Source organism: Silurus aristotelis, assembly GCF_946808225.1.
Source record: "Silurus aristotelis genome assembly, chromosome: 13".
Classification (NCBI taxonomy): Eukaryota; Metazoa; Chordata; class Actinopteri; order Siluriformes; family Siluridae; genus Silurus; species Silurus aristotelis.
The window spans coordinates 25,758,128-25,774,772 of NC_139586.1; the positions used below are offsets into that span (position 1 = coordinate 25,758,128).

At 40.9% G+C, this 16,645-nt stretch overlaps 1 protein-coding gene across 19 annotated transcripts in view; it reads right to left on the reverse strand.

The window, feature by feature from the left end:
- The window catches only part of ptprsa (protein tyrosine phosphatase receptor type Sa), a 276,827-nt gene that overhangs the window by 70,027 nt on the left and 190,155 nt on the right, over nt 1-16,645 (reverse strand). For 15 of the 19 annotated variants that reach the window (XM_083558972.1, XM_083558983.1, XM_083558971.1 and 12 more), the window contains 5 exons: nt 12,792-13,061; nt 11,953-12,534; nt 11,658-11,794; nt 10,400-10,544; nt 2,315-2,635 (listed from right to left, as the gene is read on the reverse strand). In XM_083558972.1, coding sequence (XP_083415098.1) covers nt 2,315-2,635; nt 10,400-10,544; nt 11,658-11,794; nt 11,953-12,534; nt 12,792-13,061 — 1,455 coding nt within the window. The remainder of the gene's footprint in view (nt 1-2,314; nt 2,636-10,399; nt 10,545-11,657; nt 11,795-11,952; nt 12,535-12,791; nt 13,062-16,645) is intronic. The other 4 variants (XM_083558977.1, XM_083558975.1, XM_083558978.1 and 1 more) reach the window with 1 other exon arrangement.

The window sequence follows — 16,645 nt, forward strand, 5'->3', positions numbered from 1 at the left end:
TATTTCTATTATTCTTTTCTTTTTATTCATTTATACCTGCATTCTGTATATTGTTAGGTGCAACAGCACAGCATGATTCCTCAGCAGACAAAGAGATGGACGCAGACGCCCAGACAAAACAGATCAATTCTTCGTGTCTACTGTGGTTTTTTTTCCTGACTGCCGTTATTATTATGACAGAGTTCCCCACCTACAGGCGACTGACACGGGCATCTCGCAGGAACGTTTTCCGTCTGCCTTCAGCACAACCGCCATCCGATTAGGTGAAACAAGTCTCAAATGCACTTATGGACTTAAGGGACTCTAAAATCAAATCTCTTGCCTTTACTCATACTCAAGCTGCTCCTGCTTTATCGTTGTTCTCCGCTCCCCACTGAACAATCTACTGTCTGCCTCCTGTCGCCCCGCAGCCTCGGATCTGAGCGCTAATGAAAAATCTGTTTATATGAAGCCTTGACGTTTAAACGGCGCCTTTATTGTGTATCACTCTCAGGAGCGGAAAGTTTCTCGGCAACGTCAATAAAACGCTCGTTCTGTATTTACTTTTGGGGGGTAAGATGGAAGTGTACATGTGGTAATAATGAAACTGGATAAATATACATATAACGATGTGGCAATATAACTCCTGAGGTAAAACCTGAGGTAAAAATGTAATTGATTCGATCTCAACTATTTCCCTCTTATTTACTCACTCGAACAGATAACAGGTAACAAAAGTTACCTCAGAAATTGCAAAAATTAAGTAGCTTTTTGTTTAAGGATACCCTATATGGACACTTGACTTTTCCATGCATATGTGGTTCTTTGTCACACTTTTACCACAAAGTTGATGTGGTAGCATGTAATATTCCTTCACTTGAAGGAGACCCAAACCTGTTCCAGCATGACAATGTCCCTGTGCCCAAAGCCAACTCCATGAAGAAATACTTTACATGGTTTGGAGTGGAAAATTTCCTACTATAGAGCTCTGACCTCAACCCTATTAAAAAGAATGAATGTGAATGCTGACTGCACCCCAGGCTTCCTCACCTACATCAGTACCTGACTTAGCTAACACCTTTGTGGCTGAATCTCCAAAAGCTCACTTTAGAAGCTAGTGGACTTCTTCCCAGAAGATTGGAAGGGGGACTAAATGTGGAAATCAATGTGGACCTAAGATTCTTGTTCACAATTCTTGTCCATATAGTATACTAGTAAAATTTTAACATTTAATTTATGGTTCTACCTCAACAGGCTCAATGACTTAGAACCACAGATTGCATTTAATGCCCATCACTGCACACCTTAGCAAGGTTGGAACTATAATAAATGGACATTTAGTGCCACCCAGATGAGGACAGATTCCCTTTTGAGTCTAGTTCCTCTCAAGATTTCTTCCTCATGTCATCTCATAGAGTTTTTCCTCGCCACACACTGGCTCACTCTTTAGGGACTTTTAGGGACTTTAGGGACAAACTTACAATTATTATAATGTCCATTGTTAAAAAATCTCTACAAATAAAAAGTAATTAAATTGAATTTCATTAAAAAATATTGTTCCAACATTATGCATTGTGTTTTTCTGACACGTTTTACAACTGAGTATGCAGCTGATGGTTTTGAATACACAATACCGTCTCACTCCATGATGCTGAAACTGTTACTCCTTTGTTGCAAAACAAAGTAAATGAACCCTGGAGGGCCCAGTGCTCCCCATCTGACCTGCCTGAGTTGCTCTATCCATGCTAGAAACCCCAGTTCAGTTTCACACACATATAGTCGCTCTTACATCCATCACTTTGCGCGCCTGTGTGTGTGTGTGTGTGTGTGTGTGTCAGGCAGGGTGAGGGAACTGCTGGGCATTGTGTATCGATTAGCAGCTTGTCCCCTGAACTCCAGCTGTCACTCAGCCTGAAGCGCTGCTGTCGCCAGGGATGTCGGGCACAATTTCTTACAACCGGCAGCTGGCTGAAGATCATTTCAGAGCTCATGAGTTGCCTGTCTGCCTCAGTGACTCCAAAAAAGAGAGAGAAATAAAACGAGGCTGGGTAAAAGCAGTGGTTTTTTTTGTGCTCGGAACCCACTGTTTCACTAAACGACTTGAGAAGAGCTGTTACTGCCTGCTGCTGTGTAGTGAAGTCATTTCAGAGGATTTAAAACTGTCTCTAATTAGAATATATTACTGTGAAGACGAACGAGGCCTGGCTACAGTGTACCCTATAATTACTCTATAATGGTGGAAATGTGCATATTCAATATTATATAGGTTTTCTTGTTTCTATAAATCATGGCCTAAACAAAAAAAAAATTGCTATTGATGGAGTGGAATTCGTACCGTCCTCATCAGTGCGGCAAATGAGCACTACACTGTCCGGTCCGGGGCCCACAACGGTGGCTGCGGCCACGCTCACACGGTACGTCGTCCACTTCTCCAGCCGCTGCAGTGTTATCTCGGAGGCCATGGCCGCCACCTGGAGCTCATCCACGGTCTCGGATCCGACCCCGAGCCCAGCTCCGCCCCCTGCGACGGCATAGCGCACTACGTACCCGACCAGCGGGCCATTCTGGCTCTCCGAGTGCGGGGGGCGCCAACTTACCAGCAGAGAAGTGGAGCTAGAGCTGGAGCATTTAACCTCCTGGGGGGGGGCGGATGGCTCTGCGCAGGCAAGGGAGGAGAGGGAGGGGTGGGTAAGGAGGGAGGGGTGGGTAAGGAGGGAGGGAGGGAGGGGAAACGAAAAAAACAAAAAAAGATGGGAAAGAGAAAAAGAAAATGATAAAAGGGAACAAACCGAACTGAAAAGACAAGCCACGACAGTACCAAACATAAGGCGAAAAAAAAAAAGAAAAAAAAAGAAGAAGAAGAATCAACCGATTCAAAGGGCAAATGCAAATGTAAACAGAAGAGGAATGTAACATGACATGCATAATAATGAAATATGAAGCCGGGCTCGTTTTAAAAGGTTGGATAGACCACAGGGCTACGGTTCGACCTGGAATATTTACCATCTCACACCAGAGGTGCTGCTCAGTAATAGAGATGGCGACTGTCCTAAATATCCTACAAATAAATCAATATTATTATTAATTTTTCCAGGTATGAGGACATGGTTTTGGTGCTTCTAATACCAATAAGTGTACTAATTGTTAAACAGCAGGGCAACAGGCGTATTCTTAATTCTAATTCTTAAATATAATGCACTTTTTAATGCCTAGTTGCATAATTTAGCTTGAAAAGACAGTAGGATTCAATTGAGTTTCATCTACATTTATCTCATTTATACAACTGAGCAGCTATGGGGTTAAGGGCCTTGCTCAGGGGCCCACAAGTGGCAGCTCAGTGTGGCTGGGATTTAAACTCATGACCTTTAGAATCCAAAGTCCCATGCCTAAAAGCCTAAGCTACCATCTCCCATCACTTGTACCATCATTAATGTAGTGAGCTGACCGACTGTATAATGATATCGAACCGTTTTTATGACTAGAAATAAATAAGCACCGATATCTGACACCACTCTCAGTATTGATGTACATCCCTAATCGCTACCTTTGCTTACACTACGCTGTGATCACCTGATACAGTGAATGTGCACTGTTTGTGACTTATATTACAAACCCTGCATGTAGGAGACTAGGAAATGGATATGATCTGATATGCTTTGTGTTAAGTCCCACGGCCTGTGATCTCTAAAAGACCAGAAATTATAGGCTCCAACCTCCAATCCAAACCGCCTCTAGGGGCGGGGTAACGTGCTAAGTGTATTTCGCATTGCAAGGCTATGTGCTGGTGTTTCTGCCAAAAAAGGAGCCCGTCTAATTATCGGAGTGACAGTAATTTCTGTTTGTGAAGGAACGTGTTCAACTCAAAGGACAAACAAATGATAAGGGCATTTTTTTGCAGAAAACAAATAAGGAGACAACGTGATTGGAATTTCAAACAGAACACCTTCTGCAAAAAAAAAAAAAATGCTTAAATTAATTCAAATGCAACTGGGGGATTACAGGAAAATAAATTCCTCTGCAAAATAAATGAGTAAAAAAAGAAAACAACACTAGGATCCAAAATGTCAACTTAGAAGATACATGGAAAGCTGCTTGGCTTCGAACTGAAAATAAGAGCATCAAAAAATAAAAAAATAAAAAAGCCAAACAAAACCAGCAACATTGTTTTCCTTAACATTATACGTACCTGGCTTCCATCAAACACACTTTTTCTTTCTTTTTTTTTCTTAAAGACTTTCTTACCACAAGCACCCAGCTACAAGGAAGCAATATTCCCTGAGCTGGCTGGTATCAACTCTCCCCTTCTTAACGAAAAGCCCTCAGCCGGATGTCGGCTCAGCGCACGGGAGACCGCAGCTGGATTGATTTGCGGTATATTCCAGGCATGTCCAGACTTTAGATGTAAAGATTTGAGCTTTGGTGTGATTTGTGATGCTCAGAGGGGGAGAATTGTCCCAGTGCTTCAGCTAGGACTGTACAGTATTCTACACTGCTTACACTAGTATGAGGGTCCACAATGCTGAGAGACAGAGATAGAGAGAAACACCGGGTCTTTTGTTGTCCTCCATGCATTCATATTCCCACCCTCATCTTTATCCACATTCTCCAAACCCCACCGTCTTACTACCAGATTCCCGTTTCTTTGCAAGATCTAAACGCAAGGTTAACAACTATATATATATTCAAGTGGGCATTTGTGGTGCTCCTTATGTTTCATAAGGGGTTCAGTTCAGACACTTTATTTATCGCAAAATAAACAACTTCACCACATTATTTCCCTTTGCTATGTCAAGTCATTTACAGAGCCACTTATAATGATCTCATTTATACAACTTGGCAGTTGAGGGTTAAGGGCCTTGCTCAAGGGCCAAGAATTGGCAGCCTGATGGTGCTGGGATTTGAACTCATGGCCTTCCCATCAGAAGTCTCAACCATTTTTGCCAAAATGTTTTTGCAGTCAGAAAATCCTGAACCCACATGCAATTCATACATTCTTCTTATTATTAATTATTATAATTATTATTATTATTCCCAGCAAACACAGAACGTTTCCCTTACATTAGCATATGGTTTCCATTTCAATATTTTTGAGAGACAATTAATACGTTCTAAGAGTTTTACGTTCATTTATTTGTAACCGAATCAAACCATACGTTGAGTTTTTATTTTTATCAACTGTATAAAAAACCTTTACAAAATGCACTTTGATGCTAACTTCGAGTTTTCGTTTTAAAACATGGCAGAACTGTGCTGAAGGGAAAGTTGAAGGGGAAATATTAAGAGAACATTATAAGAACGTTTCCGCAAACCTAGAATAAACAACTATAAATCGAGAAACAATGGAAAAAAAATTGCTCGATTATTATTAATTATATCAATACTATATATGAATATGATTCATTTAGACTGTAAGTGAGATTTTTGAAGAATCAAATGAAATTCTATGCATTTTTCGCAGGATTCGGAGCAGAAATATAATTCTTTATCTAATTAAGCCATTTGGTCATCAGTGATGTAAGAAATGATGTCCAGCCCATCAGCTAACAGAATTATTCCAGTAGATTTGAAAAGCTACTGCAATTAAGCTAAAAGCCGGACCACTTGCTTGGCTAAACATGAAGGATCCGCTGTTATGATTTGACTGAAAGCGCCATGAAGGCCTCTGGCGGTTTTATGATATAATCTCTAGGTGTAACCATGCATGATGCCCTATAGCTGATTGAAATTTAAATGCTAAATTAGATTTTTGTCTGTTGGCATTTATCCGTTTCTTCCCCCGTAATGCAATGTAATCAGAAGCAAGAGATCGTTAGATCTCTGGATTTCAGTTTGTGGACCCTCCGTGAGCACGTCTGAATCGAACGTCACTTTCTGAACTTTTGGTTTTTCATAGAAGACCATCGTTCAGGCTGCCCTTCTGACCGGCTCAGAAGTGTCTATCTCTCTAACCCCCAGGAATGCTATCATCCCCCTAGTGTCTTTGATCAGCCTTTTGAATAACGATAAACCCAGACTATTCAGATTATAATCTGTATCTTTTGTTTTGGGGGATGTGCGGGGGTGAAAAAGTACCCTTTGCCGGTCAGGGGGGGTGTGTGTTCCTGCTTTGTTACTGCAGACTCACATCAGCCTATAACAATGGCTTTCAGATACACATTGTACTCCAAGTTGCTAGTCCTTAAACTGTACACACGGCACCACAGAGCAGAAGATACAGTACACAATACACAAGTTTGCCCCTGCTTCCTCGCGTTCCTGAAAAAATCCACGCTGCCGCTTCGATTCGAAACAAGACTTGCACGGGAATGAATAGGACGCTTTAACCTTAATGGCCGTTTAGTCTCGAGCGTGTACTAGTAATCAAGGCGCCGTCTCATTACGGTGATGTGTGTGGTGAGTGTTCTGATGCCTTGTGTGTGTAATGAAAGCGACTGCAGCGCTGCAGCGTGGTAATTGGAACTATATCTGGGAAAGAGATAAAGAGAAAAGAGAAAGCATGAGCGGGTGTGTGGGGTGGTGGCTTAAGATGACTTCTAACTCGCTGTGTTATTTCTCTGGCAGTTTGTTTTTGCGTTTTCAGAGAGGCTGCGCTCAAGAAAGACGAGCTCTCTGTTTATTCCTCTGGCTCTTTGCTCCATTAGCTGCGATGCGGGTAAGCTTTGTCTCGAGCCGTACGTGGGACTGCAGGCGACCTCTGTCAGGAGTAGCCCGCTCAATCTGAATTCTAATCTGAAACATTGTGAAAAATGAAAAAAACAAAAACGCCAAAGCGGCAGGCGCTCCAACCATGTGTGTGACACGTGGACAACTAGAAGCATGTGGAGGGTGAAGCAATTTCCCTTCAGGCCTGCGTTTCTCGCTGTGGAGCTTCGCGCTTTTACCACAGTGATTTATAGACGACAGGTCACATCTACAACTACAGAAGAGCAAGTCATCTATCACACAATAAATAGCCTACACGCTCCCTAGACCAAATAGAAGAAGCTACAGAGGACAAAAATATATGTATATTTTGTAAACACCTCGAGACGCCTCTTGCAGCAGACACAAAAATATATAAGGTTTGCATTCTGACGTAACTGTTTTTTTATGTACCTTTTAGACGGACAAAAACACTATAAAATTCATAGATCTGGCCAAAACGTGATGCTTAGACTGTAAAATCCGAACTGTGTCTCTGGATCGTACAATAAATAACCTAGTTTTAGGCATTAGAAGGACACGACTTGCAGCGGCAGAGTGGACTTCTTCCAAACAGCGAGCACTTACCTCTGAGGAACTCACACTAGAATGATTTGTTTGTGTGTTTGCTTGTGTGGATGCTGTTTCGTAACACGACTGACTGTTTGACTGTCACCTTCCTGACCCCTCTCACATTGACTCCATCTTTTTTTTTCTTTTTTTTTTTTTTTTGGGGGGGGGGGGGGGGGGGATTTTGGTTTTCTGCTTGAGCAAGGGTCTCTCTGAGAGCCCAATCTTCCATCTGCAAGGTCGCGATAGGCATCGGAGAGCAGAGCGGAGGCCTCCAGGACGCCAAAGTCCCAAGCAGAAGTCTAAACCTGTCCCCCAGAGATACTTACTCTCACCTTTAGTTTAATGGATTTGCTTTGAGAATGCTACATGCTGTGCTGATGGGGAAGTTGGACAGGGGGCGGAACAGGTTGCTGATCGTTGTGGCGAAAAAAGGGGGGAAAGAAAACCCAGTTGTGGGCAAAGGGAATTCACTGAAAGCTGTCTTCTCTTGTGAAGTGAACCATATGTGTCTCATAAAAAAATCATACACTGGAACAACAACAACAACAAAAAAAAAAAAACAGGGGAGGGGAAGGAAAGCAAACCAAAATCTCTCCAAGTCTCTTTAACTGATACTGAAAGAAATGAAGGAAACCCAAGTGACATTTAGCCAGAAACTTTGCTTTCATTTGAGCAGGAAACACATATATGAAGCATAGAAATATTTAGACATACACATATGTTGTGATGAAAATATATTACGACTATTTAAAAGAAGACAATAAAAGAAAACAAAAAATTTAATTCCACAAACACATTGAGATAGAGAAGGTGGACACACAAACACACACACACAAAGGTTAGTCATGCCTGGCCCTGGTTAGGCCTGTGTTTGGGAAAGGGATGTGTTAAGGGATCCCTATAGCACCCTCTTCAGGCAAGTGAGGTGTGCTGCATGCAGCTTGTGCGCTCAAACTTTTACAGTGTGGGTATCTGCAGGGGCTTCTTTTTTCTTCAACACACACCCACTCCCACTGGTGGAAACAGAACACGTTTTAAACACTCCTGCTGCCATGGCTTTCTCTTGCCGCCTTCCTTTTTTCTTTTAAATTCTTGCAAATTCACGCCGATGGAACCCACAGGCATCCAAACGAGAGATTGTGCTTCCGAGCGTACGTATTAAAGATGCGTAACAAGAACTAAATATTTGATCACTTAGATTGGGTATCTAGTCTAAACCATGAGGCAGGAAGCGAATGTGTATTTTTAGCTGAAGGGTTTAAATAATTCACCGATCTTCCCAACACACACGCCACCTAGCAGCAGGATGCGGCGGCTGCCTACGGCGAGGCCTTCAGTCCGACTCGGTGAGAGGGAGAGCAGACGCAGCGGAAAGCCATGGCACACACCGGAGTCAATGACATTTTGTGCATTTTGGCCTCAAGCAAGAAAAAAAGGTGTGCTAGCTGCTGGTAAATGAAAAGAAAGGAAGAAGAAAAACAGGTGACCATATCGATTTGTTTGGTTTCACATTTAGGAAAAGTGAAAAGTACAAACAGCAGCAGAGGGAAAAAACAAAACAAAACCAAACAGTGGAGAGCAGTAGCCGGTGGCACCACGATCGCAAGAAGGCACAAGAATCCATTAAACGAAATAACAACCTTTATCATCTTCTTTATAAATCTCTACCTACACACTGCTTGAAAATAAATAAATAAATAAATAAATAAATATATATATATATATATATATATATATATATATATATATATATATATATATATATATATATATATATATATAAAATTAAATAAGACTAGGCTTGTGCAATATCACAATATCACCTGGAGATCCCTTTCACTTTGTCCAGTGACCTTTACTCCAAATATGTGAAACTGTAATATATAAATAATTGTATAAACTGGCTTTATAAACAGCACTTTATAAACAAAAAGTCTTTATAAACTGCAGTAATTGCACAAAATTTTATTCTCAATAAAATAAATGTCCATGTTCGTATTGCATTTACTATCAATCAGTTCGCTGCAATTTTTTGTGAAGAAAAATATACAATGCTCCAATACGGCAATTTTTCAGAATAAAACTGATCAAATTTAACCACTTAATCAGAATAAACTACAAATTTACCAGTGTCACGAATGCCAACCTAGTCACGCTACGAATCTGTGGAATCTTATAGAAAACAAGATTCCCTATGCTTCTTCAGGACTTCTGCAAGACTACTGATTCATGAAAGGCTGATCTACAGCGGTTTGCTTTAGTGGCGAAGTCCGACTAGTTCACATGCAAACTGAGTGACACTCGGCATCAGTGGTGGAAGAAGTACACAAACCATGTACTTGAGTAAAAGTAGAGATGCATTCGGTAAAATATGACTCCAGTAAAAGTAAAAATGCTCCATTTAAACATTCACTTAAGTAAAATTACAAAAGTATTTGCCTTCAAAAAGTATCCAAAGTACAATGATTTATTATGGCTATAATCTTTTCATTTCAGTAAAGTAGATTCAGGAAAAATCGACTGTAGTACAATAACGGATTACATTTGCTTCGTTACTGTCCACCACTGCTGAGATTCTGACTAAATGCAGATTCAATCAATATTGCACAAGCCTAGTGAACACACAGACTCAAATAAAAGGCATTAAAAGTCAGCTAGTTATTAATAGGAAAGATAATCAGTAATTACAATCACAATAATCAATTAATGTCGCAAGTCATACGTGTAATAACAGTGTAATAAACATACTGTGATTCCAAAGCATTAAAATCTCATTCCGTTGTCACAGTGCAAAGATATAAACGCACACTAATACAGATAAAAAACAGAGCTGTTTCTTTGCAATATTTATATATATAGTATTGTCAGAGTTAAAAGGCTAAGTAAAGTGCGTGTCCCCAAAACATTTCCTCTTCAACTGGCCGTGAAGGAGACGCACTCACACACACGCTGTTAGATTTTATTCTTGACATTTACGATGCCCCGGATTCGGGGCCTTGGTTGAGGGATACATACCCTACTCGTGAAACAGAGTTGTTTTAGTCTGATCGCATCTAATGCTTGGAATAAACATTGGCCAGAGACATTGTGCAGTCAAAACAACACACAGTACAGGTGTCCGTTTCTGCAAAACAAACATTAACGAGAAAGGGAAAGAGGTACATACTGGCTTGAGAGGTCTTCTGAGAGATTTCGTTGGTGAAGGCACCAATGCCCTTGTTCGAAATGGCCGCCAGGGAGAAGTAATACTCTGTGTTCGCTCGCAGACCCTCCACCACGTAGGACGAGGACGGGCCAAATGATTTTGTTACCTATTTGTTGGGAAAGAGTAAGTGAATTGTGAAATTGAATAACATGTTGTATGGAACTTTGACTAATGTATACTGGGCTTTGTCCATTACCCTGCATTCGTGCTAATAAGCTATGGTTACTCTACGTTCACACTGTTGAGCGCTTTGTCTTTTGTGTCTGTTTGTGTAGTGACCACTAGGGCAGTAGACAAAATGCTTAGTCCAAAGTTTACGATATAGATATCACACACTACATCTGTTAAAAACAATTTGATATCAGACATCGTATTCACTCCTTTGACAGAATTGCAGAAAGGTAACTTTACTAATTTCGTGCTCTCAGTGGTATTAATGTTCTTCCAAACATTATATATGAATTATTGTAAATTTTTACCTTTACAAAGATACATACGTATGTATATTTATGGCATTTGACAGACGCCCTTATACAATACGACTTACATCTCAGCAATACAAGTGAGCAGCGATGGGGTTAAGGGCCTTGTTAAGGGGGCTAGAAAGGCATACTTGGTGTGGTTGAGATTTTAACTCATGTTCTTCAGATCCAAATCCTTAACCGCTAAGCTACCACCTGTATAAAAACTTTCTTTCGTGTTCTTCCATTAGGGGTCGCCACAGTGGACCTTTCACATGTTTGATTTGGCACATGTTTTTACACTGGATGCCGTTCCTAACGCAACCCTCCCCATTTATCTGGGCTTGGGACCGCCACTAAGGCTTGTGCATCCCTAATGGTTGGGGTTGGTTCCCTGACCGGGGATCGAACCCGGGCCGCAGCAGTGAGTGCGCCGCATCCTAACCACTAGACCACCAAGGAACCTGTATATAAGGTACAATTTAAAGAATGGGAAAACATCAGACCACGCACGCCATTATGATCGGTTCTAGGAATCAATCAAGCCAATTCTTTGGATTTTTCCTGTGCTGTACCATATGTACATAAACAAAAAAAAAAATCCCAGTTTACATGCCAATTTTTTCCTAATGTAAAAAAGTGAACAGGTACACTTTACGCAACACTGCTAGTGTGAAAGTAGGGTAAGCCCTTTTCCTTTTATACCCCGAGTGCTTTCGTTCCATACATAATGAATATAATGATAAAATCTAATGCACCTGACTGCCTTGACTGCCTTCTCTATACCGAAGCTCATAACTAATGATCCCCTCTTTGTCGAATGCTGGCTCCCAGGTCAGCTCGATGCTGGTGTCCGACACCTCGCCGATCTGAAACTTGGATGGCTGTCCAGGAACTAAGAGACAATCCAGAGCGACAGCATGACACAAAACATCCATAAAACGATGCATAACAACATTAAAAAAATACAGATTCTATAAAAAAATTTAAGCTATCATTAAAACAAAAAAAACAACAAAAAAAAAAAAACAAGACACCGCGAACTCAACAGACCTCCTTGCAGGACTTTGACGTGAATGGAATCTGAAAATGGTCCGTCTCCTACTGAGGTAAAAGCCAGCACACGGATAGTGTAGGTCTCTGAGGCTACAAGGTTCTGAATTGTTGTGATCATGCTATCTTGCACGTTGTGGATCTGCCACATGCTCATTGGCTGAGATGGGTCCATGGTGTAGTAAACACGGTAGCCCTTGATTTGGCCGTTGGGCTCCTCTGGCTCTTCCCAGCGCACCATCATCGTACTGTGGGAGATGATCCTGGCCTGGATGTTTCTGGGAGGACTGGCAGGAGCCTGCTCCCCTGTTCTGGCTTCCACAGGTTCGCTGGCTGGACCCTGGCCAATAGTGTTCACGGCAGAGACGCGAATCTCGTACTCCGTATTGGGAGAGAGGCCGCCTATACTATAGCGAGTGGTGGTGATAGAATCCATAGTCTCAAACTTGCTGTCAGGGATTTTGGCACGGTACTGAATGATGTAATAGGAAACAGGCTCGGGGTTACCACTGTCCCATGTGATGGTGATGCTGGTGGCTGTAGTTTCAGTAACGACTGGTGTACCTGGGGGCTTGGGCAGAGCTGTAGGAAGATCAAAAATACAAATGACAAGTATCTGATGCAAATCATTATGATGCAAATTGGATACTATCTAACAATCTAAGCAAAAAAGAACACCAAGTATAATGAGCATGAGCTGGCAAAGTCAACGAAAATAAGAACAGGGGCTGATGGCATACGTTTTGTGTATTGCAAAATAAATAGATTTAAATATTTTCCTGATTATAAGCATTTCACGGATCAAAAATGTTCCAGGTGACAAGCATGTCCGCTCTTACATTTAACAATCACTTGGGACACGGCCTCGATGATGCCCAGACTGCTCATGGCCACGCAGGTGTAGTTGGCTGACTCATGCACGCTGTTCAGTTCCAGAACGTTCCTTCCGACTGGCATGTCATCCTCCGGAGTCAGGTCCTCCGAGTTAAGCATCCACTTGACATAAGGCATGGGCGAGCCCACTGCCACGCAGGTGATGTTGATGCTGCCGCCCGGCATGATCTCGTGATTGGTGGGCAGGATGGAGAAACGAGGGGGCACGCGCCGAACTGCAGGACGCCCAGAGACGGATGCGGAACAAGAAAAAAAAAAGGAGAGACAGAGAGAAAGAGAGAAAGAGAGGTGACAAGACAGGGCGATGAAAATGAGTCCTTCTTTAGAACACAGACGTTGTCTAAAGAGAGGACGGTAAATCATAAAGGAAAAAGTGAGAACAAACTCTAAAACTGTGTAACTTAAAAATAAGGATAACGTAACTAATTTAACAGAACTGCTTCACCAACAATATAAATTCACATTAAAGCAACAAATTCATGGCAACAAGGTTCCAGTGACTAATATTTGACCCATCACAACACATTTATTTACACAAAAATCTATTACGAGTTTCTCATCTTTCAACCTGAAACCTCTGTGTGTGCGAACTACATGCAAAAGGAAGGAATAAGTAGGAACAAAAAAATGGTAGAGCGTTGAAAGAGTGCTTTCAGGGCTCTACACTGAGCATGATTGGCTCATGGAAGTTTCTCTTCCTACCGGATACAAACCTTTACGTGTGTACTGAGCTCATTTACTCATTTATGTACAAGATGTGGCTTCATGTCTATTATTTAGAAAACAAAGATGAGAAACCTTAATCAGATTTTTGTGATCAAGGGTAGATCAACTGGACAAAAGCCTCTTTGAGATTTGACACGGTTCCATTGATAGATGCAGCTATCATTTTCACAGACATCATGCAGAAAAAGGGTAAAGAGGAAAAAAAACAACAACTCAAAAGTAAAGTGGAAATCAAAAAATTAAATCAAAATAAATTGGAGATTTAAGATACGAATGCAGAGAGGGATGTAAACTCAAAGGTCGCTGGCATGCCCAGACAAAGACGACTGAGGAAGAGGAGGAGGAGAAGAAGGCAGGAAAAGGGAAGAGAACGCGAACAAGAGAACGAAAGGAGAGAAAGAAGAGGAAGGAGAGCAAGAAGAGAGCAGAAGAGGGGAACCCACTTCAATGCTGACAAAGTTTCGTTTTTGTCTCTGGCCAGTCAGACTGAATGCAACAGGAGCATTGTCACATTGCAGTGACCAGAGACCAGAAGCCGAAACTGGTAGAAAATATTATTTTTTTCTTAAACGAAATTGGAAGAGTAGTAGATTTTGACTAGTCATGGATATATAAAAAAAAAAATGGTTACCTCACGAAACTCAAGCAACCCAAAAATACAAAGACAGAAAATAAACGCTAGTCTACAATGGGAACAATTAAGAACTTGTACAACGAGGGGCTGTCAAAGCCACACATGAAACTCAGGATGAGTGAGGATGACATGGAAAGCAAACAGACAACAGGGGCGGGGCATTAATGAAGAATTCTGACTGTGGACAATGGTCTTTTCATAACCTGTCCAGCTCTTCAGTTCTTTGTAACCTTGAATTGTGTCTTTTGGCTGGATTTGGGCTATTCATGGAGATATTTGAGTGAAAGGTCTTTCCTGAAGGACGAGGGTGGAAACAGTGTTTAAAAACTTTTAGGATACAAGATTTCTATATTGGTTATTGAATTAACATTAGGAAAGTAACTCTAATTGCGGAAAATTGGACTTCTGGATCTGGGGAATGGCATATTAATTCCAATGATTGGGTGAAAGAGACAGAGAAAAAGAGAGAGAGAGAGAGAGAGAGAGAGAGTGAGAGAGAGAGAGAGAGAGAGAGAGAGAGAGAGAGAGAGAGAGAGAGAGAGAGAGAGAGAGAGAGAGAGAGAGAGAGAGAGAGAGAGAGAGAGAGAGAGAGAAAGAGAGAATCAGAAAGAGAGAAGGGAGCATGGAGGTTAAGGTGCTAGGGCTGGTTTAAAAAAAGAGGAAAAATTAAAAGAGAAGACACAAAAAGGACAGAGAAAACAGGTGGAGACAGACTCAGGCAGCAGAAAAAAACATACATAAGGGATGGACAGACCGAGATGAACCTTCTCTACATTTACTTGGGGGCTTGAAACAAGACATAGACAGATAAGAAGGAAGCAAGAGGAATGAGGACTCAGAGGAGACCTGGTCCAACTCGAGCGGAAATCACAGCTCTCAGTGGGTTTGACTTTTCCCACACAGGGGCTTGAAATCCAAGATTCATCTCCCATCAATATTTTGAAAGCTTCTGGAACACATTTTTCTACAATTTATATATTTACAATCGCGATAGTCTTTGCTAAAGTGAAAAGTTGAGACCTTTAATGGCAGGGTCATCAATTCAAGCCCTGGATGGGGGGGTGAGCTGGGGTTTCTTAAAGACAAGACATGACTTTATCAGGCAATCAGGAAAATGACTGAACTGTATTTTTTTCAAAGCAGCTTACATTTATAATATGCTATGGGGATAAAAGCCTTGCTCAGGGGCCCAGGAGTGGCAGCTGGTTCTGGCTGGAATTTGAACTAATGACCTTTGGATCAAAAGTCCTGTATTGACTGTATTGAACTCTGTCTCTCCAAGACTGGAACTGATCATAACTCTTCTATGGTCTCTAATAACTGATATTAAGATAAACAAATCCTTATTTCACAGTTTAAAATGATATAGTATGTGCATTTACTTAAAATCTGTATATTTCGTTTTCAAAGAAACAAATTATTCTACCGCAAAAGTCCATTAAATGTTCTGGTTAAAAAATAATAATAAAATACATCAATAATAAATAAAATAAATAAATAAATCACATTCTTCGAAGCTACCCCTCTCAAAAGCGCATACCCAAAACCATTATTGTGAAAAGGTGAAAAAGCAGCCCGTATGTCACAAGTATTTCATGCATTGGTGTGACTGCACCAGAAATGAATATCGTATGGAACCGATCCGTTCACCAGATTTTTAACGTGGCCAGGCCAATCAAAGCATGCGACCCAAAAAAATATATATAGCAAGTGCAACGTTTTTATATGGAACACACACTAATAAATACGCAAAACCAAAATGGTGTTGGAATGAAAAAAATTTTTTTAATAAATAAAATAATAAAATAAAGTCACAAAGGCACACATATAAACAGATATTACATTGCAGGTGTGTTCTTCAAAACACTGACCCACGGATCACAGATGGAGCAATCTGACTGTCTGGAGCTTTAAAGGAACTGGATTTACAGCACCAATTCATATAAAAAAAAAAAAAGCAATGCGACTACAGATTCGCCAAACCCCAAACTGGATTCATCGCTTGCATGCACAGAAACTGAAACAATTCACTTTTACTGTTGAGCTGCTCCAAATTAATTCAGAGCGAAGCAAACAAATGCTGTTCCTACTCACTGTCTAATCTATCCATCATTATCATTATCTGTAAAGTGTTAGATTTGGCACTTTGCTGTAAGACTATTAATTCCTTTGTTGGACAAAATATTCTGTACTTTATCTGTTTATTGCAAAAATATTTCGACGCTTCATTAACAAACATACTGAAAGAGTATAATGAGCGAAACAAGGGGTTGATCGTGTTCTTTTTTTTTAATATCCTACACAAATTTCAGCTTTCGACCTTAAAGACTATATGGCCAAAACTTTGTGGATTCATATGTTCTTAATAAACAACTCATTCCACATTTTCTCTCATAATAACCGCTACTCTTCTGGGAAGATGTTCCACTAGATTTCGGA